This window comes from Limulus polyphemus, unplaced genomic scaffold (genome assembly GCF_000517525.1).
Source record: "Limulus polyphemus unplaced genomic scaffold, Limulus_polyphemus-2.1.2 Scaffold1693, whole genome shotgun sequence".
Lineage (NCBI taxonomy): Eukaryota > Metazoa > Arthropoda > Merostomata > Xiphosura > Limulidae > Limulus > Limulus polyphemus.
In genome coordinates, this window is record NW_013667303.1 from 148,976 (window position 1) to 173,797 (window position 24,822).

At 34.0% G+C, this 24,822-nt stretch overlaps 1 protein-coding gene across 1 annotated transcript in view; it reads left to right on the forward strand.

The window, feature by feature from the left end:
• Positions 1–18,439, forward strand: part of LOC106464577 (probable RNA-binding protein 19) — a 38,222-nt gene extending 19,783 nt beyond the window's left edge. The window contains exons 13-26 of the mRNA XM_013924729.2: positions 423–553; positions 921–978; positions 1,214–1,268; positions 1,838–1,934; positions 2,465–2,776; positions 4,847–4,936; positions 6,192–6,344; positions 7,703–7,769; positions 9,186–9,321; positions 10,334–10,450; positions 11,753–11,858; positions 13,415–13,541; positions 16,702–16,780; positions 18,275–18,439. Of these exons, the coding sequence (XP_013780183.1) occupies positions 423–553; positions 921–978; positions 1,214–1,268; positions 1,838–1,934; positions 2,465–2,776; positions 4,847–4,936; positions 6,192–6,344; positions 7,703–7,769; positions 9,186–9,321; positions 10,334–10,450; positions 11,753–11,858; positions 13,415–13,541; positions 16,702–16,757 (1,505 nt within the window). The 3' untranslated portion in view covers positions 16,758–16,780; positions 18,275–18,439. The remainder of the gene's footprint in view (positions 1–422; positions 554–920; positions 979–1,213; positions 1,269–1,837; positions 1,935–2,464; positions 2,777–4,846; positions 4,937–6,191; positions 6,345–7,702; positions 7,770–9,185; positions 9,322–10,333; positions 10,451–11,752; positions 11,859–13,414; positions 13,542–16,701; positions 16,781–18,274) is intronic.
• The last annotated feature ends 6,383 nt before the right edge of the window (positions 18,440–24,822 follow it).

Consider the following 24,822-nt stretch of genomic DNA (forward strand, 5'->3'; position numbering starts at 1 on the left):
CACATCCTTTTAATTATGTTTGAAATTATGAACATTGCTCAACATCATGAAAATTAAACCTTATTTTCAATAAGCAATCCTGAAAAATATTTGGGGGTGCTTAACTTTTTTCCAGGTGTATATAACTAAGTAATTTAGTGTTAAGTTCTGTGTGTTTTGGATTCAGAGATTATATTTTCATTTCCTTTCAGTAAAAAAAGAACGTGGTTTATAATAAAAACACATATTGCAGATAAACCAATTAAATCATCTATTTCCACTTCATAAAAAGTAGGTTTTTTAACATCTATTTTCAAGACTATTCTCTGTGGACATGCTTTGTGTTAATTATCAATAGGTAAACTGATATCCTATTATTTACATACTATTTATTAATGTTTTTTTTGGCATATTGTAAGCTTACAAATGATGATTTCCAACAGGAAAACTGACCGAAGTTCATCTACCAATTGATCGTTTTACAAGAAAGTGCAAAGGATTTGCTTTTGTTACCTTCATGTTTCCTGAACACGCAGTCAAAGCTTTTTCTGAGCTGGATGGAAAAATATTTCAGGTAAAATATTGGCAGGGTACGATTTAATTTTTTACAATAAATGTAAGATGTTCTTAACTTTCGTTCTTAACAAATTGTTGTGTTATTTTGTAAGATTTTTCTCGTCATACCTAGATTGCGCCCAGAAAGCTCTTTTCGATTTGCAAATATATCACAGACACACTTCACTAGAGACTACAAATAACTATTTTCTATTAGAGGTAGTAATAAAGTTAAAAATATATATAATTTCCTAAAACAATTTTAAGATTACACTGTTTATTTAGGATAAGACAGAATGTATTTGATTTGTCTTCCTTTTAAATCTGTAGTGAGAGTTTATTATTTGCATTTTTTATAGTAGATTAGGTTTTTTTTTTTTTTCTAGGGTCGTTTAATGCATCTGCTACCAGGAAAATCCAAGAAGAATTTGGAAGAATTGAAAGGTATATTAAGATGTTTGACATAATTTTTTAAATGTTTCACTGTTACACTTTTTACAGTAACTTCTACTTAATTAGGATCAGAATATTTATGTAATTAAATATAAGGTTAAATTAGCTGGTTGATTGATCTCAACTTTGTAACCTACGGAATAGCGATCATATTATCTAATGAAGAAATATGTTGAATTTTTTTATAAGCTTTATGAAATTGTTATTGTTTTCTTGCTCACGTAAGATGACGTGTCGTATAAAAAGAAGAAAGAAGTTCAACTGAAGGCCACTAGTGGAAGGTAGGGGTTGTTCCTTACTGAAAAAATTAAACTTGTTCGTTATCCGTAAATCTGAAAACTTTTGTTCTTTAGTTCATTTGAATGTCTTCTTATGACAAACTTTATGCTGGTTTTTACTATAAAACTCTTCTTGTGTAAATGGTTTACCATGTTGCTTGTTTTCACACTTGAATACTGTTTGTTTTATGGTGACAGTCAAATGACGATGATGAGTACCATTAAAACAGTTGTTTACGTTAATGTAATTCTAATGTTAAAGGCAAGTAATGTACGCTGTTAAATAAAAGAAATACAATTTCTGCTTTTGGCTTCTGTTCGAAAAAGTTATGCACTTTGTTGAGAAGATTCTTTAGGATTATTTTTGACTGAGAACACACTTTTTTTTTTCTTCTCAGTTCAGTTTCCATGGCATTTTAAGTGTTAATTGTTTTTTCTTTTGGAAGTTGATTGAACAATTTCATTTTAAACTTCATATTTCTTTTGGTTGCTTACAGTTAAATAGCAATAAAGTCATGGTCTTAACATCTTACTGCTACCATCATTTGAGAAATGTCTTGTGTCTCCATTAGTTCCCATAACTGGAATTCGTTATTCCTCGGTGCTAATGCCGTAGCTGACGTTATTGCAGAAAAATACAATACGAGCAAATCGAATTTACTGAACACAGTAAGGGCTTTTCTTAATATACTATACCTGATGAAAGATTTGTTTCATTCAATTTTAAAGCTACTAAAGTCAGCATGATCAATAGTGATTTGTTTGTTTTTTTAATCCAAGTACAAAGAGATCTAATGTCAGATTTCTGACTCGTCCAACCTAAAGGAATGATTGATGAAAAGTAGATTTTAATAGCATAAATCGTATGTAAAAATGTGACACATATCACATCATAACTTTTGATTTTCTCATTCACATGCAGCTATACTGAACAGGATTAAGTTATAATTTCATATACTTGTATTTACTAATGCTGTATAAAATAATTTGTTAGATTGAATAGAAGATATTACATGTTCTTGTAGTTATTTGTAAGTTAAAAGTTTTCCCATTCTTTTTCAAGTATTATGTTTAGAAAAACTTCTGTATCATGATGAAATTCTATTTTGTTAGATCATCTGTTGTTGTTTGGCACATACAGTTTTAGAAGAATAACACTGTAATGTTATAAAGTTGCCTTTTAATTTATTTGTTGGTAGGAAACATCTGACAGCGTGGCTGTACGAATGGCATTAGGAGAAACCCAAATTGTCTCCGAAACTCGAGACTTTCTTCTACAGAATAATGTCCAATTAGATGCCTTTAGCCAACCTGCAGCAGAAAGAAGTAAGACCGTAATCCTCGTTAAAAACCTGCCAGCCAACACCAAACCAATAGAAATGAGAGAGTTATTCTCAAAGTTTGGTGAAGTGGCTCGAATAGTTCTTCCACCTACAGGTATAACTTGTATTGTAGAATTTCAGGAACCAGCTGAAGCAAGAGCTGCTTACCAGAAGCTAGCTTATTCAAAGGTATATTAAAATTTTAATTTGCATACATAGAACTTTTTTATTTGATAAGACTTAAATGTAATAGAATGTTGTCATATGATATTCAATAGGAAGTAGTAGTAATAACTGTATGGTTATTCTAGGCCATCTTAACGTACAGAAACAATTAAAACAAAGCCTTGTGTGTTCCCTGTTTGTTTAGGTGACTGAAAAAGTACATAATTAGCCTTTAAAATGTCAATAATATGTTTTAAAACTAACTATTTACTTTTTGTCAGTGCTAGATCTCCTAATATCCCTCTACTTAATGTGTAGGTAGAATTTGTTTGTTGTTGTTATGTCCAGTTTTATCTTTCAAACTTCTGTTTATCTTATATTACAAAGAGTTTTTGTAAAATGTCTTCCCTGGTAGTGAAATTGTGTACTAAAATGATATAATTGTGTTCAACCTACACTTGATATGTGGTTCGGTATTTGGAGCTGAAACCACAAGGGATTATTGGTTTTTACAAAGAGTTATTGTTCCCAAAAGTAAAATCTATGGTTACTTCATTTTTCTTTTTAACTTTTTGAGCTTTTTTCTTTTCAAGAATGCTCCTAATAGTAATATTATATTGTTCTTTAACATGTTACTACACTCACAGTGGGAGTATATATGTTTCTCCATTAGTTTTTAAACATTTTCTAATCCATATATGTACTTAAATTGCTTGTGATTCCATGACTTTGTTTCTCTAAAGATCCCTGATAACATCAGTCACATGGAAAAAATAAAAGTAAATACTGCCAATATTCCAATTAATTCCACTAATTACTGCTGGAATTTCCTATGTATTTTATGCAAAAAATGAGTAACTTTATTCCACTGTTTTGGTCAGTTGTTTGTAATGAACACTGTATCAAGCAAAAATATAAAATTACTCGGCACAATACAACATATGAACTCCAGTGATATTTAATGGCATTTAAAAAGTTGTTAATTTGAAGGCTAAAATAAGCCTCTCCCAAAGATGGGTGTATGATACCTTCATCATCTGATATCCAATTGAGCTATTATAAGCTGCTTTCCAGCTACACTGGTGTAAGATTACTGTAATAAGCACATTGTCTAATATGATACATTATTTGGACCTAGGCCTAATTTAAATGAATAAAGCAAGGCTTAATTATGTTAGCATAAATGTGAGAGAGAGAGAGTGTAAGGTCAGTAGGCCTAGTAATAGTACAGGTGAATAATCATGAATATCATAGAGATTGTAAGGTCAGTAGGCCTAGTAATAGTACAGGTGAATGATCATGAATATCATAGAGATTGTAAGGTCAGTAGGCCTAGTAATATTACAGGTGAATAATCATAAATATCATAGAGATTGTAAGATCGGTAGGCCTAGTAATAGTACAGGTGAATAATCATAAATATAACTTGTATAAAAGAGAGAGTAAGGTCAGTAGGCATAGTAATAGTACGGATGAATAATCATAAATATCAGAGAGATTGTAAGGTCAGTAGGCCTAGTAATAGTACAGGTGAATAATCATAAATATAACTTGTATAAAAGAGAGAGTAAGGTCAGTAGGCATAGTAATAGTACGGATGAATAATCATAAATATCAGAGAGATTGTAAGGTCAGTAGGCCTAGTAATAGTACAGGTGAATAATCATAAATATCATAGAGATTGTAAGGTCAGTAGGCCTAGTAATAGTACACGTGAATAATGATAAATATAACTTGTATAAGAGAGAGAGTAAGGTCAGTAGGCCTAGTAATAGTACAGGTGAATAATGATAAATATAACTTATATAAGAGAGAGAAGGTAAGGTCAGTAGATCTAGTAATAGTACATGTGTCAGATAGCCATAGTAGTTGTTGCCATAAATACAAAATTACAAATAAATATGCATTCATACTTATAATGAATAGAACACACTGTTTGCTAGTTGAGTACCATTGTTGTTAGAGTGATTTATGTCCATAAAGGTTAGCTTGTAATGATATGTAGATAGGAATCATTTACTTAAAATTAGTATTTTGTTTTAAAACACTTTGCAAGTTTTACGTCACTAAGACACGTAGGTGTTTACTTAACAGTTTCATCATGTCCCTTTGTACTTGGAATGGGCACCAGTAAACACGTTCTCTGTGCCTGCAAAGGTCAAGAAGGAAGAAGAACTGAATGAGGTAAAAATACAAACATTTCATTAATGTAAACAATTTAAATCTCAGATTAATGCAGGTAGAATGAATTATGAAAGGTTGTAAAATTTAGTAATAAATTCTAGTGAGGAGAAAGGAACAACAGTTAATTTTGGTTAGGTAATTTAATTCTTTTTGTCTGTTTTTAAAAATCTACCCCTAACATTAGTGTGTAAGTAGTTAAAATGTAAAGACTGGAAGGACAAAAAGGGACAATGGAAAAACTTTGTTTGAGTTTATGGTTTAAAGTTCTAAACATTTACTGACTCGGATAACAGTACTGCTTTAAAATTAACAATGTTTTTCCATTTCTGAGGTTAATAACTAAACAGTAGTTTTCTGGTGATAAGAACTTACACAAGAAATTAATTGTTTAATGTTCTGGTTTTAGTTTACAATTATTTGTTTTACATTAATAATTAGAATTAAATGTCATTAGAATTATAGAACTGAAGAAAACAGACAGTTGTACATTTCATAAATATTTAACTTATTACACTCCTCCTCCCCACTTGCTTCAGGGTAAGTGTCAAAGTTACTTGTAGTTTGTTTTGGCCAAACACACATACCTGTTTACGAGTTGTTTCAATCTCTACCTTCACTGGCAAAACAGTAATAAATAAAATATTTGTGAAATGTAAAAATTGTTTTCCTCAATTCTGTAATTATAGAGTTTTTACCACGTACCAATGATTTCAAGATCTTACTATACTGATAGAATTCATCATGTTATGATTCGCATTTTGATTTTATCATCTGGTCAGCAGACTGGTGTCAGTCCTTGAACATGCTTTTGTTGGACTACAAAAACTTGTAATGTGTGTGTGTGTAAATCTTTTTAAATAAATATCCATATTACTAAACTTCTAAATACTTTGAGGCTTGTTTTTAAATTCTGTGTATAACCATGTACATATTGTGTGCTTTATATTTATTGATCATGTACTTTACTTATGGGTCTATACACTCCTGATTATCACCGAGCAGTTAAGCTAGACTTTGTTGGTCTGTGGAGTTAAAAAAAAAAGGGAATTACTGGTTTAAATTTGAATAACATCATATAAACAGGTTTTAGTAGTTCAGATTCTCTGGTTGCTGCATTTAAATAAAAGTTATATTTTTGTGTCTTTATTTGGTAGTTTACAACTCAGTTTATGTTCAAAAGGTATGACACTCTACAGTATTTTGTTTATCGTATATAAATTACTACATAAAAACCACTGGAAATTAATTCTAAAAGGAACAACCTGAAGATGAAAACAAGAGAAACCATGAAAGTGAGTCAAATGTGAATCCAGAAGAACTGGCTGACGAAGTTGAAGAACCAGACCCAGATACAACTCTTTTTGTGAAGAATCTGAACTTTGATACAACAGAAAAAACACTGACTGAGGTAATTTTATAAGTATGGTAATATTTGGTATATTACAGCTTTATACTTTGTGGAAAACTAAAACGATATTACCGAACATGAGGGTTTAAAAAACGTTTTGTTAGATTAGTGCTAATTGAAAGGAAGAATAACCTTATTCTTCAGCAAAAGAAACAATGTTAGACATGAGCTTTTTCCTCGATTTCCGTGAATTTTATTTTATGTAGAATAACATTCTTAAGTACAGTAGTTATTGCAACAGTCCCTTGATTCAGTTCGTGTTAAACATGTGAAATTTGCTTATAAATGCATCTTTTCCTTTGTTGTTGTTGTGGGACATATGAGTACCATAAGTAGGTTTAGCTTGCGTGATAAATGTTAATAAGATAGGAGCCGAGGCTTGAAATCTCCATTTGCATACCCCATGTATCTTGCGTAATTACAGTGATGGACTTTGAACATTTTTTGGAAACCAATCTATGCAGATGAGCAAATCAGAACACAAGTCAAACCCAGGAGTGCACTCTGGTGGCCACTTTGCTGTTTCTGTCAGGAGACATGTTTTCACTGCTGGTTGCCAGAATGCTGGGAGTGTTTGCCATGTGATGGGTTTTCCAAAACTTGTACCATAGTTGTTCTTCTAGATATGTAAGCGTGGGCCACTAATGCAAGGGTTAACTTTGAAATGTTTGAGAGCCCCACGCCAATGAAGGCCGTCGAAAGGAAAGATGCAAACACAGTGCAGAAAACAGGTGTGTCAGTAAAGAACAAATAGAATTGGGCTTGGTTTTAAAGAAAAAGTTGTTACTGATATCAACAAAATTTTGTCTAAAACAAAATGGTTGAAAGGGGAAAATTCAGTATTTTTTTTAAGATTCTAATGAAAAATTATTGTTAGTTATCCAAAAGCTACTTTTATCTTTAGAAAGCCCCCCAGTGGCATGTCTTCGGACTTACAATGCTAGAAACTAGGTTTCGACACCTTTGGAATCATTGTGTAGCTTTGAGCTTAATTACAAACAAACAAACAAAATCTTTAGAAAATAGAATTCCGATCCATTTCTCTGTTAGATATAATGTTGTAATTCATTTGGGTGCAGTAGAGCATTCAGTACAGTCAGAGTCTTGCAGTTGTGTATTGGAATGTATCTCAAATTTGTTTTTTCATCTTAAAAACCCTCAAGTTACATATGTATTGGGTTAAAATGTAATCTATCAATGTGTAAAGCAATTAGGTAGACTGCTCACAGTGACGTTATATAGAAAGTAAATGCTGTGTTAAGTAGAAAAGCAACATGTTTGTTGTTACATAAAAAAAGGTAACGTGCTGCATTGTTAAGTCAAACTGTAACATGCTGTGTTCTTTTTTTGTGTTGTAGCACTTTCAGAAATGTGGGCCTCTTCACAGTGTGTCAATTGCGAGGAAAAAAAATGTCAAAAATCCAGGTAACAAACGATTTTTTTGTGGAATATTTACCTTTGTATTTAGTTTAATTTTCCTGTTAATTATTGTCTCTTGAACTAAAAATTGGAATAATTATATCTTGCATTTCTCTAAAAATTCAGTAGATGATACGAAGTTTCCGTTTTTTTTTAAAACGGGTGCAGTAATTATGTAAACAAAATTTGTAAGATACATTTTTGTTATATTAAGAGGTATAAGTTAAGTATGAGTTTCTTGAGTTGGGGAAAAAAATGAATTGTTTAATATAAATAGAGAATTTTAAATTGTTCGAGTGCATGTACCATTCCAAACTTGAAACTGGATACATTTAACGAACGAGGTGGTGTCAATGAGCGAAAACTGAAAAATCTATCAGAAGAAGTTCCAGCTAAGAACTTTCTTTCATGACCTGAAATACCTCTTCGTTTTTGTTTTGAAGTATACTTTTGGTTTTTATTGTACATCGCAAGATTATGGATTGGCACTAGTTTTTTTTTTTAGAAGGTTATTAAGTCACGAGAAGCTGAAACGGTTTTCTGCATCCGTTCTTTATACTTCCCATTTTTCTCACTAGATAAATGCTTCTTATAGTTCGGTGCGTGATGAAATGTGAGTCAACTTTCACTTAAACAAACGGTTTCATTTTTTAGGATGAGAAGAGCAGTTGAAAAAACTAAAGTTGTACGTGTATAGAAAACTATACTAAACACGGGGGTAGTTATTGAAATTGGTAAAACTGTTTCCTTTTTTTACTTCAGGGTGTATTTCAATTCTGTATGTGTGGACCCAAAAATATAGTCGGGTTTGTGATTATTTGTAGACATTCATGGCATTTTGGAATCATTGATTTTGTTAGGTGTTTTTAAGCTGTTAGATATAATTTTATGTATGGTATATGTGTTACAAATCTGTAACATTTTCATTCTATATGTAAATAAAATTTATCAACTAGAGATTTTTTCATCCAGACATTTTATGTGGAACTTGAAACAATGCAAAATAAGTCTGTCGAAAAAGGAACGAAATACAACTTTAAGGTATCAGACAGACAGACATGAATCTCATAAAAAAAAATGTGTATATGATCCACACACATCGGTACTGTGTATCTGATCCACACGCATCGGTACTGTGTATCTGATCCACACACATCGGTACTGTGTATCTGATCCACACATCGGTACTGTGTATCTGATCCACACGATCGATACTGTGTATCTGAACCACACGCATCGGTACTGTGTATCTGATCCACACATATCGGTACTGTGTATATGATCCACACACATTGGTACTGTGTATCTGATCCACACGCATCGGTACTGTGTATCTGATCCACACACTCCCCTACTGTGAGAAACAAGAAAGAAGTATGTACATATTTGTTTTGTAGGACTTGTTTGTGTTTTTCTTTGCAGGTGATATGCTTTCCATGGGATATGGTTTTGTTCAGTTTAAACATAAAGATTCTGCAAAAGAAGCCATGAAGGAACTACAACATTCTTTGTTAGACGGCCATGCTCTCGAGCTGAAGCTTTCACATCGAGCCACGCAGTAAGTAAGCTGGTTTGTGTTAGAGTTTTTCCACGTTGCTGTGGTACGAGGATATTCTTAAAATACCCGTAGAAAGCGATCATCATTAATCTAAGGGACATGCAAAAGTTTGTTTTTAATCGATCTATCTGTCTATAATGTACGCATACGCACATTCGTTAATGACATGAAGCCATATCTATAGATTTGAATTTCTAAACTCTGGATATTAATTGTTCTATAAAAGGTTTTTTTTCAATAAAAGTCAACAGCAAAACATTGTGAAGTTTGAAACAAAAGTTTTCATTAAATTAGGATTTTTTTTTTTTTAACATTTAAAGTCACTTTTAAGGTGAGACAGAGGGGAATTATCACGCAGCAATTTTCTACGAGTCTTGAGTTTTACTTTTGATAGAGGAACATGAAAAGATACTGAGAGCATAGTTGTTAATTATACATTTTATTTTGGGTCTGGGTACGATCATCACTTAGAAAACTTGAGGTTTTTTACTAGTGCAACAACATTGATTAAAAACTATTTTAAGGCTAAACTTCCAGCCTTAAAAAACATCATATCGGCAAGATTTTTGAATGCTCTATAGTAAAAGAAAGATAACTATGAAATCGAACCAGTAATTGTTCACCAATTTAAGATTGGAAAAGAAATCGTTAAAAATTTATGTAAAACAACAAAAGAATATTAAAAATGTGAATTTGTTGATGAAAAGAATATAAAATAGTTTAATAGACTACATCGTTATTAATTAAGCTTTCTCTCTGATTCTTGTGTGTATTGCTTTAGTAACGTGTCCATCTAGGCCTAATGGTTTTAACTTGATATTCGTCCTGCTGTTGTAAACTTTTCCAGTTCTTTTCATCAATAGATTTTAAAATAAATAACTTGTATATTAGTATCTGACTTCCTTGCCTATTGAATTTATCACACATCTTCTCATTAATCCAAATAACGTATTTTAATGGTTTATATTGCAATGATCTTATCAGGTGAATTCATCTTTTATTCTTTGCACAGACCAACACCAACTACATCAAGAAAAAAAGTCAAAGTCTCCAAGCAGAAAAGCACCAAGATCTTAATACGTAACATACCTTTTCAAGCAACTAAGAAGGAAGTTCAGGAACTTTTCAGGCATGTGTATCTTTTTTTAAAGGAAGATCAGGAACTTTTCATTCATGTATCTTTTTTTAAAGGAAGTTCAGGAACTTTTCAGGCATGTGTATCTTTTTTTTTAAAAGGAAGTTCAGGAACTTTTCAGGCATGTGTATCTTTTTTTTATCTTATGATCTGTTAATTCTTTTATTGTTGATATTTCTAAACATATGATGTATTCTATTAAAATACTGTGCTGTTTAAACATAAACAGCAGCTGCAGACGTTCCTTATCTACAATCTTTGATAAACTGGTGAGAAGTTAAATGTCTAGAAACTAGCTGTCATTGGTTGAAGAATTTGTCTTTTTGCGTGATAATAGGGATCTTCTATTTTACTTAAAAAATTAGAAATTATTTGTATATTAATAAAAGCGGGTAACTATCTTGTTTTATCATCTCATTTCTTTAGCTGGTTGATGGCAGGGGTGAAAAAAAGTGACAGATTTTCTCCTTTCTAAATTTTTCTTGAGTGACATCTTCTCGTGCCCTTGTTTTCAACTTGTTTGTAAGTGTTAGTGAACAACACTGGAAGACCGCATCAAAACAAGACAACATCTTAACTGACAAATGGGGAAATAACTTGAACAAAACAGAAAGTAAATTAAGCAAATTTAAACCTGCAGTGCAAAAGGTGAAAAACAAGACATTTTATAATTACATCATTGAACCTTTTCTGAAGAAACAAACTACCTCGGTTCTTCGTCTTCATGAGGAAATTTTGGTCCTTCAGGCCAAACATTCCTTCTTGACATCACGAAGAACTTTTTACAAGTAGATAAAAATATGTTCACAAGGAAATTTTAAATAGAATAAAGAAAGTTTTTGTTCCATTGATTCAAAAATTTCCTCATTTGCTTTTAGTCCTAGAGAAACTTACTCACATTTATGGTATCGGGATACACTATTTTTTTCACATATCGGCGAGTTGAAGGGGTAGTATTCTTTGTTTCGTTTCGGGTTAAATCCAGGGTGGGTCAGCAAAACTCTTTAATTCACGACACTGGTCTGTGTTATGAAACTTATTTTAGAGGTTAAGGTAACGAGTTTCCTCTTTATTGTGTATTATGTCTAATGAGAGAAAAAAAAAAAGAGACAGTGATTTAGACTTTTCAACCAGCAGGAATCTTACAGTGTCCTCAGAAAATGAAAACTATTTATATGTCTTGCATTATTTTAGTGTTCTTCGGAAATTGGAAAAAAAAATCAGTAATATTACTATCGTATGTATTTATTATCCTTGAGAAATTTAAAACCAGTTATTTGTTTATATTATTTTTAGCGTGTTTGGAGAACTGAAAGCTGTTCGATTACCAAAAAAATTTTCAGGAACAGGAACACACAGAGGTTTCGGCTTCGTAGATTTCCTGACAAAGAACGACGCAAAGGTGAGAAAACTTGAGGCCAATTTACTGCATCCTCTATTTTCAGATGCCACTCCCAAAGAACCTCCACAATTTTTTTTTAGTTTTAAAATATTCAACTGTAGTGTAATCTAATTTGAAAGGCTTCTCTTATTATTTTATTTTTTTTAAGGAAAATGTGCCTACATGAACTTTTAATTTATTACTTTTATTAAAGAAAGAATAATTTTTACTCTGCAAGTTTTCAGTTTACTTTACTTAGAGTAAAAGTGGTTGAAATTGGCAAATGATATTTCAATTTCGAGGCAATAAATTTATTTAAAAGATATTCTAAAATCTGTAAAACCTTTACTACAAAACCACACACACACACACTGCATTTTGGAGCCAGGGGTGCAATATGAGACGGCAATTAAGTCCCATATCTCGGTCTAACAAGAGCAGTCCAAAAGCTGTCGGTGCTCGATGTTAACTAGTTTCCTTCCCTCTAGTCTGTATCACTTAAAATTAGGGACGGATGTCTCTCGAGCAGCTTTGTGTAAAATTTAACAAACAAACAAATCGTGCTTTGAACTCTTCAGTCCACAACCTGACATGATATACACTGGGGAACACCTGGCCTATATTTATTAAATCTTCGTGCCAGTTGATAGAAACGTACAAGTGAAGAATGCTTTAAATTTCAGGTAAGATTTAAAAAAAAGTTAACTTTTATGATTTAAATTAATTAAGAGCATTATAAGTTTATTTTAATTAAGCAAACAGTTTTACATATACAGAATTTTATACAATTATATTTTGTTTCTAATTTAGTACTACCTAGGACCAAAGGGGGAATATTAAAGCCTGAATGCCTAGTCAGCTAAAAAAAAAACATGGGGCCCTGGTGGGCTCTATTCATACCAATATTATAGATCAAGCAAGTCAAATAATTTCAACAGATAGCTGAATAAATTGATAGACTTAATAAATAAAATGAAATAAACTAGTTAAAGTAATGTATTTCTGAAAAAACAACAACATTATATATATATATATAAAGGGGTCCAGCCTAAAGAGGAGCCCAGGCAGCTTTAACTGACCGTTAAATCCGCCCCTGTTAGAACCTTGCATTGATCAATAGAAGGTGCAATGAATCAAAATAAAAACAAAGTATGCTGAGAAACTAACTTTTATAATAATATAGCTGGTGTAAACTACCAGATGGCACTTTATAATACTATAGATGGTGATTCTACTTAATAATTGTCTTGAGTTTGTGAGATTAAACCCATCCGGAATGGCACGTAGGAACCAATGCCGATCTCTGGTTGTAGTGGCATAAGCGGATGACAATGGTAACACATTCCCGCTTTGATGGTAATGCCAGTCCATCAGAAATTAACCCCCACCCCCACCACCACCATTAGTATCCATTATACTAAAACAATTAAAGTAAAAAAGTCTTGCTCAAGGTCACAACAGGTCACGAGCAAGTCTTGAATTTGTAAACTTCGGACGACGAAACAAAATGTAAGATTTGATAAAATGGTTTTATTTATTTATTTATTATGATTTTTTTTTTTATGTATATATTCCAGAGGGCGTTTAAGGCACTTTGTCATAGCACTCATCTTTATGGTCGCCGTCTGGTGTTAGAATGGGCAGATACTGACGACACTGAAGTGGAAACATTGCGTAAAAGAACAGCGGAACATTTTCATGATGGTAAATTTTATTAGTAACACATTGTGTAATTTCAAACTTAATTATAAAGGTTTTATTTAGACTGTTTATAAGTTAATGTAAACTTTAAAAAATTCACATTGTTTAAAGTTCTAGAACTTTTTGATATTATTTTTGTGCCATTTTTTCTTTAAGGAGCTCTAAATCTTGAAAGCTGTTTCAACCTAATATTGTTAATATAATTTTTATAGGACAGATGGCGCTAGCTGTCAAAAATGTATTTTGAATATGTAACGTCGAAAGAACATGTATATAATATCATAACTTTGAACAGAAAAATATGATTTTTTTTTATCTTGCTGATAATTGTGTTTATTCGGGTAATAGAAATTGCAAGTATTCACATTAGATGTCAACAGAACAAAAGTAAAGAAGGGCATTTTTAAGGTCGATCAAGAAACTTTATTATTTTACCTTTCAACCCCATCTAGTGACAGTTTCAAGCATGACAACTACGTTATTTTTGATTATATATATATTTCGTTTTTTCTGGCTATAGAAAAAACAAAAACCCATATGAAAAAGTTATGTTTTTAATTAGATTATTCTATTTTTCTTCTCCAAAATATTTTCGCCGGAACTCAGATAATGTGGTAGCGACATAAGAAAAAAAGTAAAAAAATCAAATAAATTTGCTTCTATGAGTTATAAGAATTTGACTTTTGTGAAGGGTTCCTGCTAAAAAAAAAAAGACTGTCCCTAATTTTTAATTACTGACTAATCAGCAGCCCTACCATGTTTATTGATCGACTGTCACTCTTATGAAGCACCAACAGCTTAAAGTGTGAGGAGTATTTTGTGTTATCACGCGGATTCGAACCCGGAGGCTCGTAAGCTCCAAAATCGAGGACCAATTTACGTCCGATTATATGAAGTATTTAACTGAGCGACAGAAGACCGACAATTTTCATTATATATTTTGTTATAAATCTAATTGTTCGAATTTTTGGACAGAAGGTTGACAGTTTCAGTTACTGCGGGTCGCGGGTTCGAATCCCCGTCCCACCAAACATGCTGACCCCTTTCAGCCGTGGGGGCGTTATAATGTGACGGTCCAACCCACTATTCGTTGATAAAAGAGCAGCCCAAGAGTTGGCGGTGGGTGGTGATGACTAGCTGCCTTCCCTCTAGTCTTACACTGCTAAATTTGGGACGGCTAGCGCAGATAGCCACCCGTGTAGCTTTGCGCGAAATTCGAAACAAACAAACAAACAATCTCAGTTACTTATAGTATTAAACATGAGGTTATAACATACGGTAACGGATTAGCAACGCCCCCTGGTGGGACAGCGCTAAGTTCACTGACTTGCAATGCTAAAATTCGGGGTTCGATTCTTAACAACGGACACAGCAGATAGCCCATTGTGGCTTTGTTCTAAAAACAAACAAACAATGATTAGCAAAAACAACGTCTGAAATGGGTGAGAGAAAGCGTATGTAGACCGAATTAGTTAGTGTCTCGGAGTGTGTAACGTAACCCTAAACAGATTACGGTTTGTTTTTTTTCATTCACGGGGGTGTCATTGACCAGTAACTAGAACTAACATGTAATAAGGTTAATTTTAAAAAACAATGAACTGATAAAAACAGACATCGTTGCTATCGAAAGTTTCTAACGCACAGAAGGCAACACTTGGTTACGTGTTGCTACATCCCCCGCGACTTTTCTGTGTTTGTTTTGATATAGTGGCCGCTTTGCTTATAGAGGAACAATTCATACTTGACCCGAGTATTCTTCACGAATTAAATAGGCTTCGTGATGGGAAAATATCATAAGAACCTCAACGGTTGAGACAGAGAGAGAATTATAAGTGTTAATTCATGGTAACATTCAGAGTCGTATGGACAGTAAATCTGGTTGCTAGATCTGGAACGGTTTTTCGTCGTGTCAACAACAAGAGTTGTGGTTTAGTTAGTTACTAATGTTGCCCATCGTATACTGGTGGAAGTAGAGCTGTAGTTACTAATGTTGCCCATCGTGTACTGGTGGAAGTAGAGCTGTAGTTACTAATGTTGCCCATCGTTAAATATAAAGAGATAACAATAATTTCGGTTTCAGAATGTTTCGTTAAAACAACGAGGAAGGTTTTTAACGGTATGCTTGACAGCTTGAATAGTAATTCCACGTTAGAGAGAGTCTCTTGATGTAGAAATATCAGTTAAGACTACTTTGTAGGAGCGTATGTATTTGAGGATGTGCATCACGTGCTTTTGGATGATGACGATTTGCGCGGAACCTCTCCTCGGTTATGTGTTGTTCTCATCCTCACTGATTAATCTACCCCCCCCCCTTTCTTCTCTATTAAGACTTCCTCCCGTTTGTTTCATATTATCCAGCTGAATGATGATAAAATGAAAAACCAGATTGCATTGTTTGACCTCCGTAGAGAGCACGAACTGTCGCGATTGTCATTTCCACGCGCGTTCTTCCAACCACCAAAGAAGGAGGGTGTCTCCAGCGTTGTTGCCACGCCGCCGCGTTATGCACGGAAAGTTTTTTTTCTTTTCAGCGACGACAACAACAACAAAACTACTCGTGTTGCACGTGGCTCGAGAATGATAGAAAGATTGAAACGACCACCGAAGGAGAAAGCACCACAAACTCAGAAATCGGGTTCCGGATGTCAAATGTACAGTTTAGCGTGTCATGTAGAGCTGGCTGGCACGTGACATTCGAGAATCAGAAAGTAATTGTATTTCGAGTCAATCGACCGTGCACGCGTATGTAGTACGTACGTTTAAAGTTACTGACTGTGATATATTTTTATACAAGGCTTAGGACACTTTTATTAATATTATTATTAATAATTTTTTTTTTCCGTCGCAAAACTTAGTCGCGCCCCCTTTTTTTCAATCTATTTATTAGAAAACAATTTCTCGACTGGGATTCTGTTACTATTGAAAGTTCCCAGTCAACAATAAGTTTATGTTACTTACTACTCTAAGGAAGGATGTGTGATTGGTCGATTCTACCGAAACCTTTTTTTTTTCATTCTTTCCCTAATGGTATTGGTTTTGTTTTAATCCATTAATACGCCACCATCTCTTGAATTGGACTGGAGAGCTTCCCCTCTAATCTTAATTCCTTTAAGGATTAAAATCGATTTATTTAAAGGTCATTTTTCTGCTTGTTCCTCTTCAGGTCCTCTTTCGAAAGGAGTAAAGAAATCCTCACTGATGGCGGAGTTAGTTGGCTGAAAGTGTGACGTCAAGACAAAAGTGTAAGTTGTTTATAGGACGAATATTGAACAATTAAATCTGTTACTCGGATCACCTCTCACGCGCGCTGACGATAACCGAAAAAAACAACAAAAAACACGTTGATAAATATATAATTTTAGTTTTACCCCCCCTCTACCTCTAAATGTTCTAACGTGATTCACGTTGGCCCTAGATTAGAAGAATATTTTAACCTTCACGTGAATGTAGATATACGTACTTAATTTCATAAACCAGGTTGGAAACAAATGAAAAATGAATAACGTGTTTTTTTGGTTTATGTAGATCTGTGTTACTTGATAATTTACAGCTGCCGGTTTGTTTACAGCTTGATTTGCCTTACAACGACTTTGTTTTTACAGTTTGTTTACGTCTGAAACTCTTAAAGAAAATCCGTGACGTACTTTTAAATGTTGGTTTCATGTAACAAATGTTCGACCCAAATCAACGTAAAACATAGACAGAACCGTGGGGCACGAGCCTCTTCTAATTATGACGCGGTATCGATGTGCCCTTTGAATGGAGAAGAGAGACTTGTTTAAGTTTTGAATTCAGTGATCACTGTTAGCTTAGCAGATAAAGTGCCCCAGTCGCCGGTGCCTCCCCACCCCTACAACTTGAACATAGCAGAATCCAGGAGCTCACAGGTTCCATACAACACCCCTCGTCAAAATGCACGCATACAAAGAAAAGTTATAATAGTCCATAGGATCTATATTATGCCCTACACACTTGTTTGATGATCAAATACGAGTAGAAACAAATTGTAGAATAAGAAGAAAGTGGAAACTAAAGAGCTGTTATAATTTTGGATTACTGAATAATTCAAGGAGGGGTGAGAAAGAAAAAAGGAACAGCGCTTGATATTGTTGAATGATTCAAGGAGGGGTGGGAAGGGAAAAAAGGTACAGCCCCTGAGATTATTGAATAATTCAAGGAGGAGTGAGAAAGAAAAAGGAACAGCGCTTGAGATTATTGAATAATTCAAGGATAAAAAGAACAGCGCTTGCTTCATTATTGTCTTAAATCTGAATAATTTCTTTTCCTTTTCACTTTCAAGTTTCTTCATTTTATGTCCATAGCTTTTAATTAAATTATGGTGAAATAATCATTACCAACTCGTATTCCATATTCTTTATGACATTTTCACTATTATCATTATTGTGTGTTAATTTTTATATTAAGAAGAAGAATTTATGTCGTTTATAACATTAGTTTATACATATACGTGGCGCGTGGATTTAGGGCTAGCTTGAATCTCATAAAATGGCCGAACGTAATGAAATGTTATTAGGATTACGGCCGAAAACATCGTTAATAACGAGGTAAGCTAGTGGTGTTCTAATAATTTTTTCTTGTATATTACGTATATCTTGTCGGATTTATATATATCTGGTTTATTTAGTTAGTTTACTTTGACCAGGAGTTGTTAATAACTTATTTTTTTATTTAATTTTTTTTTGTTAACCCAGTTTTTTATATATTTTATTTTTTAGGTTGTTGGACTTCGTTCTCTGACATCATTTCTTATTTCACCAATCCAGCAACCGGGGTCATCCTTTTAACATTCTCAACCAACACCGTTACTGATGTACAGTTAATGTATAAAGGTAGTTATCCTGAAGAAACATACAATAAATGCATTTTTTAATTTGAAAATACACTTGTGTCGACTTGATTTCTAAAGTGAACGATGTTATTTTATAGATTTTACAATCTGGCTTCAAAGCTCACACGTGGATTATTCTTTTAATAGTGTTATTCCAAATGCTCGTTAAGATTGCAACCGTTGATCAGAAGAATCTGAATATAACAAACTCTGAGTTTTAAACTACTCACTATTGAAGAACGAGGCTTAACTTCTATAATTTTTTGTTTCGTTATTATAGTTTGCTCATTCCAGACGTTTTCATTTAAAAAAAAATAAGAGGGTAGTGACTCAAGGCCTTGCATGGGTTCCAGATAAATTGAGATGGGTGTACGAAGAAATCTGACAAGATAAAACCTTTCTAGACAGTGGAATAATAAAAATTTGTTATTAATTTGTAAGGTGCCCACGAATCACGTATCTAAATAATGTAAGATCACGTGCTATCTCCATAACAAGATGGAGCTGATAATACAACTACGTATGTCACAGCTGCCTTTTTGAACGTGTTTGGCGGTGCTGCCATCTGTTGGATGTCATATTTATTGCATATTTTACTCTTTTTTTTTTTTGCTTTCACTCTCAAGTTGTTATAGTTGTATCTTTGTATCTGCTCGAGCTGTGTCAAGTGAATATTTGAATTGTCAATGTCCGTAACTCTCAAAGCTTGGAAGGAATTTATTGACGAGTTGTAAGGTGTTGCTATCCGTACGAAAAATAAATTAATTTTCCAAACGAGTGAGAAAGTAATAAAATATGAACCATTAATTTAAATCTAGTGAAGTTTTAAGCGAAATATCGCGTGATTTTTTTTCTCTCTTTTAATGACAGTTATTTTTTATTTATTTATTTTTTTCTTAAAGTTTTTTCGTTACAACTTTCGTTTCTAGAAATTCATTAAGCCTTGTTTTCACTGAACAATGTCGTCTGTTCAAACTGTGTGTGAGAGAGAGAGAGAGACACCTGTCAAACAATTCTTGAGTTTCGGAATAAAAATGGCGGCGAAAATATAAAACATTTGTGTAGTTTATGTTTCGTGGAAAATAAATTAGCTTCCCAACCAAATATTTATCAAGGCTTCTAAATCATTACAAAATATGTGATATCATTGAAGTCTCGTTTGAAAACGTGACAACTTTAGTAGATGATCCTGTGTGCTAACTTCTTAACCAGGATTTACATCATTAGAGATTATGATAATTGTTTTGTGCCTAATTTACTTTTTTATCGCTACAAAAAATGTTTTTTTTTTGTAGTATTGAATCTACTCGAAAGGACATGTAACGATAGGGACGCAAGATATCTGTGATTCTAGTACAGATTTGTCTCCGAAGCGCGTGAAAATAAACGAAGGAAAAAAAAAAAGAAAGAAGATATTTCTTTCCCCTCAGGAACTTATTGGTATTAAAGTAAACTAAACCCCCATTCTTTGTTGATGAGATCGCCTATTTCGGTCCTCCCCTGGTGGTCAGGAGCCGTGAATAGAGTTCAATAACGATCGATCTCGATAACAGACCAACCAGTCAAGACCGGATGATTGTTCAAACAGCATTGAACTGCTATAGAGAAGAGCACGATCAATGTATCAAGCAGATTGCTTATCAGTGATAGAAACCTTACGTAAAGCGGCAGGTCGCACGAGCAAATTAAGCGTGCTCTCGTTTAGCTAGAGCGCCATCTGTTTGTTTTTTTTTACATTAAAGAAATTGGGAATTTATATAGTATCTTAATGGTTTAAACGTTTAATGACGCGATCGTTGCCTGAGGCATGCGACCTATTCTTTGTACACATCACCATAACAATGGCGATTGTCTTGTTTTGTTTTTAAGGGAAAACTCCGAGATTTTGATGATATGGGTGGGTATTCATCCTTGACGTATCACATAGTTCAGCTGAGATATCTTTTCGAAAGGAAAGTGCATCACCTTAAACACGAAAGCTGAGACAGCGGAATAAAATAAAATGACTCGTTTACGTTCAGCCAGTAACGAATAGTTCTTAACCAAGTTCTCTGAAGGATGAATTAATTGAGTTTTTTTTTGTACAAAAGTACTTTGCTGATCTGGTCTTGGGTGCAGCCCTCACACAGCAACTTTGATTAATGTTCTCTCTGATAAATAAAACAAAAGCCACTAGTGTGTTAAGGCGGGATTCGTGAAAAAGGGGGGAACTTCACCGAGTTATCCCACGGCTGTGAACTGAAGAAATATAAATAATAACAAAACTATGGGAGGATCATCGTTTTCCTCTAGTGGCAGGTGTGTTAACTACATAGTTTCCCCGCCCACTCCACGGGGAGAGGGGGAGGAGTTAATCTTGGCCCAAAAACGCGGTGTCCTTTTGCTGGAACTCGTAACCAGGTGATAGGATCAGTGCTAGGTGGCGGACTTGTAATGGAGTGATAGACGATGAGGAAAATCGCCACTCCTGCATGCGGCGTGTGGTTGGACATTGACGAATGACGTAATTCAGCACAAGCTGGAACTGCCACCATTTTATCGCTCTTGTCTGTGGAATATACAGGAGGAAGTTTCATTTTGCTCAGAAAGAACGTGTACGAGTCATTTAGAAAGATTTATCTTTTAAGTACAAGTGTTATGCGTAATAAAAACCCAATGTAGTGATAGAAGCATGTGGATGATATCATGTCATGATATCACGCAAGATGTTGTTTAAGTGTTATTGTTGTCTGGATATTGATAAACCAACTCATCACTGTTGTCTTTTTCATCACTCTGGATCATTATTCTTGTTCGGTTTTTCTTAATTGTTAATTTTATTGAGTATGTTTGTATTATTGATCTTGGTGTTGGTGTTCCAATTTTCCTTATCTATTGTTATATATCTGTGTTCTTCATCTTGGTGTTGGTGTTCCAATTTTCCTTATCTATTGTTATATATCTGTGTTCTTCATCTTGGTGTTGGTGTTCCAGTTTTCCTTATCTATTGTTATATATCTGTGTTCTTCATCTTGTTGTTGGTGTTCCAACTTACCTTAATTATTGTTATTGAGTATATCTGTGTGCTTCATCTTGGTGTTGGTGTTCCAGTTTTCCTTATCTATTGTTATATATCTGTGTTCTTCATCTTGGTGTTGGTGTTCCAATTTACCTTAACCATTGTTATTGAGTATATCTGTGTGCTTCATCTTGGTGTTGGTGTTCCAGTTTTCCTTATCTATTGTTATATCTGTGTTCTTCATCTTGGTGTTGGTGTTCCAATTTTCCTTATCTATTGTTATATCTGTGTTCTTCATCTTGGTGTTGGTGTTCCAATTTTCCTTATCTATTGTTATATCTGTGTTCTTCATCTTGGTATTGATGTTCCAATTTTCCTTATCTATTGTTATATATCTGTGTTCTTCATCTTGGTGTTGGTGTTCCAATTTTCCTTATCTATTGTTATATATCTGTGTTCTTCATCTTGGTGTTGGTGTTCCAATTTTCCTTATCTATTGTTATATCTGTGTGCTTCATCTTGGTGTTGGTGTTCCAATTTCCCTTATCTATTGTTATATCTGTGTTCTTCATCTTGGTGTTGGTGTTCCAATTTTCCTTAACTATTGATATATCTGTGTTCTTCATCTTGGTGTTCCAATTTTCCTTTTCGTCAACAGGTTGTTTGCCATTGCATGTCGAGCGTTACAAAAAGTTTTCTGGTTCGAAACGCCATTTCGCTCATTTAAATGTAATTGAAAATTAGAATAGCGGAAAAAGAGGGCTTGTTTGTTTCAGAATTTTCGTGCAAAGCCACGAAAAGAGTTATCTCTCAAAGTCGTCCCTAATTTAATTTTGAATTAATAGACTAGAGGGAAAGCGGCTTGTCAAAAGTACCTATTGAAATTCTTCGGCTACTCTTGAAAAAAAAAAGGTTTATTTACAGTGTTATTTTAAACCACCCCTTATGTAATTTCAAATATCTTCGCCGTATGTTATGTTCTTATCACTCTAGATTTTTTCTTCACTGGTTAATGACAGTTTCTTTATCATTACTTTACGAGCCTCATTTACTAAAGTCCTCATAAAAAGAAGACGCCAATAAAGGAGGGGACACGCGATACAATTGTTTCATTTCTAAATGTCTTTGTAACATTTCTTTAGTACTAACTGTATCATATCAGCCCTATAGTTGTAACAATTGTATAATAACTTTTGCTCCACCTTGTATAGAGGTCGCTAGAGTGCTGTGTTGTGTTTGCTTATTTAGCAATAATAAAAATAAAATAAAGTTAACGTTTTGTTGTCCTAAAAACTATATTTACTTGTACAGGGTGAGGATTAAAAAAGTCATTTTTTCTTTTAAAAAGCATCAAAGTTTCGTTTTGCCCTCACATTTTTATACCATTGAATCAATGGGCTTATTTACGCTGTGCCCACCACAGGAATTGAATCCCGAATTTTAACGATATAATTCCTTAAACTTACCGTAGGCCTGGCGGTTAAAGGGCGCTCGACTCGCAGTCTGCAGGTCGCGATTTCGAATCCTGTCACCGAACATGCTCGCCTTTTCAGTCGTGGGGTCATTGTAACGTGACGGTACGGTAAAAGAGTAGCCCAGGAGTTGGCGGTGTGTGGTGTCTTCCCTCTAGTGCCCTAGAATAACTTTGCGTGAAACTCCAAAAAGAAACTTGCTTACCGCCAGGAGTCCACACACGTGTATATGGATACACGTGCTTTCCATAAAGTTGCAGAACTTGTCAACCTATTCTCTACGTTGTGACTACTTAAACATCCAAGCACATTATTGAATTCAAATCTCACGCGGAGAAAGTGCAGTTCGATTACGTACACTATAGTCGTGTGCGTATGCGCTGTTTGTTTGTTATAGATTTCGCGCAAAGCTACACGAGGGCTATTTGCGCTAGCCGTCCCATAATTTAGCAGTGTAAGACTAGAGGGAAGGCATCTAGTCGTCACCACCCACTGCAACTCTTGGGCTACTCTTTTACCAACAAATAATGGGATTGACCGTCACTTTATAACGCCCCCACAGCTGAAAGGGCGAACATGTTTGGTGTAACGGGGATTCGAACCCGCAGAGTCGAGCGCCCTAACCATCTGGTCATGCCGGGCCGTATGCGCTGCTTCTAAATATGATAATTTCTCAATTAAAACGAGATCCGGTGGAAACAACTCTGTTTAAAAATAATTCGATATTTGCTGATACTTCGTTTTCGTATTTTATGTTGAAAAATCATCGTATAAAAATAATAATTCAAAATGTTCGAAGCTGAAGTTACTTCCTAAGCGTTTGTTTTTAAATGTTCTATGGACATTGACGAATTTATATAACCTTATTGTTAGCCTTAGTTTAAGAGTTTATTTCAATATTGCCCCCCAGTGGCTCAGCGGTATGTCTGCGCTAGAATCCGGGTTTCGATACCCGTGGTGGGCAGAGCACAGATAACCCATTGTGTAGCTTTGTGCTTAATTACAAACAATATTTCAATATTATCATAAGAGAATCAGCAAACCAGTAGGGGGGTCTGCCCCCCCCCCCCCAGTATAATTTTGTATCTTATAAAACAAATATTAAAAGAAACTGATCTGTGTTTTTGAAAGTTACCAATATCAAAAGTTTGTGGGACTTTTATCGGACCAATTTCTTGATCGGTTTGTCGCCAATGCTCCGAACAGTAGAAGCAAGGCCTGGTGTGATGACCGAAACTTAAAAGTACGTTAAGCTTTTTCTAACTTTATTGTTGGCCTTATGTTAAGAGTTTATTTCAATATTATCATAAGAGAGTCAGCAAACCAATAGGGGATCTCCCCCAGTATAATTTTGTATTTTATAAAAAAAAAAAATATTAGAAAGAAACTGATCTGTGTTTTTGAAAGTTACCAATATCAAAAGTTTGTGCGACTTTTGTCGGACCAATTTCTTGATCAGTTTGTCGCTATTGCTCCGAACAGTAGAAGTAAGGTTTGGTTTGATGACCGAAACTTAAAGTACATTAAGCCTTTTTTTTTTCTTTTTTGCTTCACAGATGACCGCAATTAATTTTTGACTCACTTCTTTCTTGAGAGTGGTTGTTTATCTACTGCATTGCAGACAGGAATAATGAGATACAATTAGGAAAGACAGCATCCGTTTTATGTTTCTTCACCCACTAAAACATGTCAGCAGGACACTCTTCAGAAAACTGTGACCAATCTCTTCAACCGAGCGCATTTCTCAAACAAACTTCGTTCAAGATCAATTAATAGCTTTACCACGAATTAAATATTTATATGTCCCGTTTAATGAGATCAGCACTATGTTTAACAAAATCTGAGATTTTCGGAATATGTTCTCAGTGGTAAAGTAATTTTTTATTGTTTTTCGTGACCAGATAAAAACTTGTGGTATTTGTTGACGAAGTCATCTTTTTTTAAAAAAAAAAATGAAATTACAGT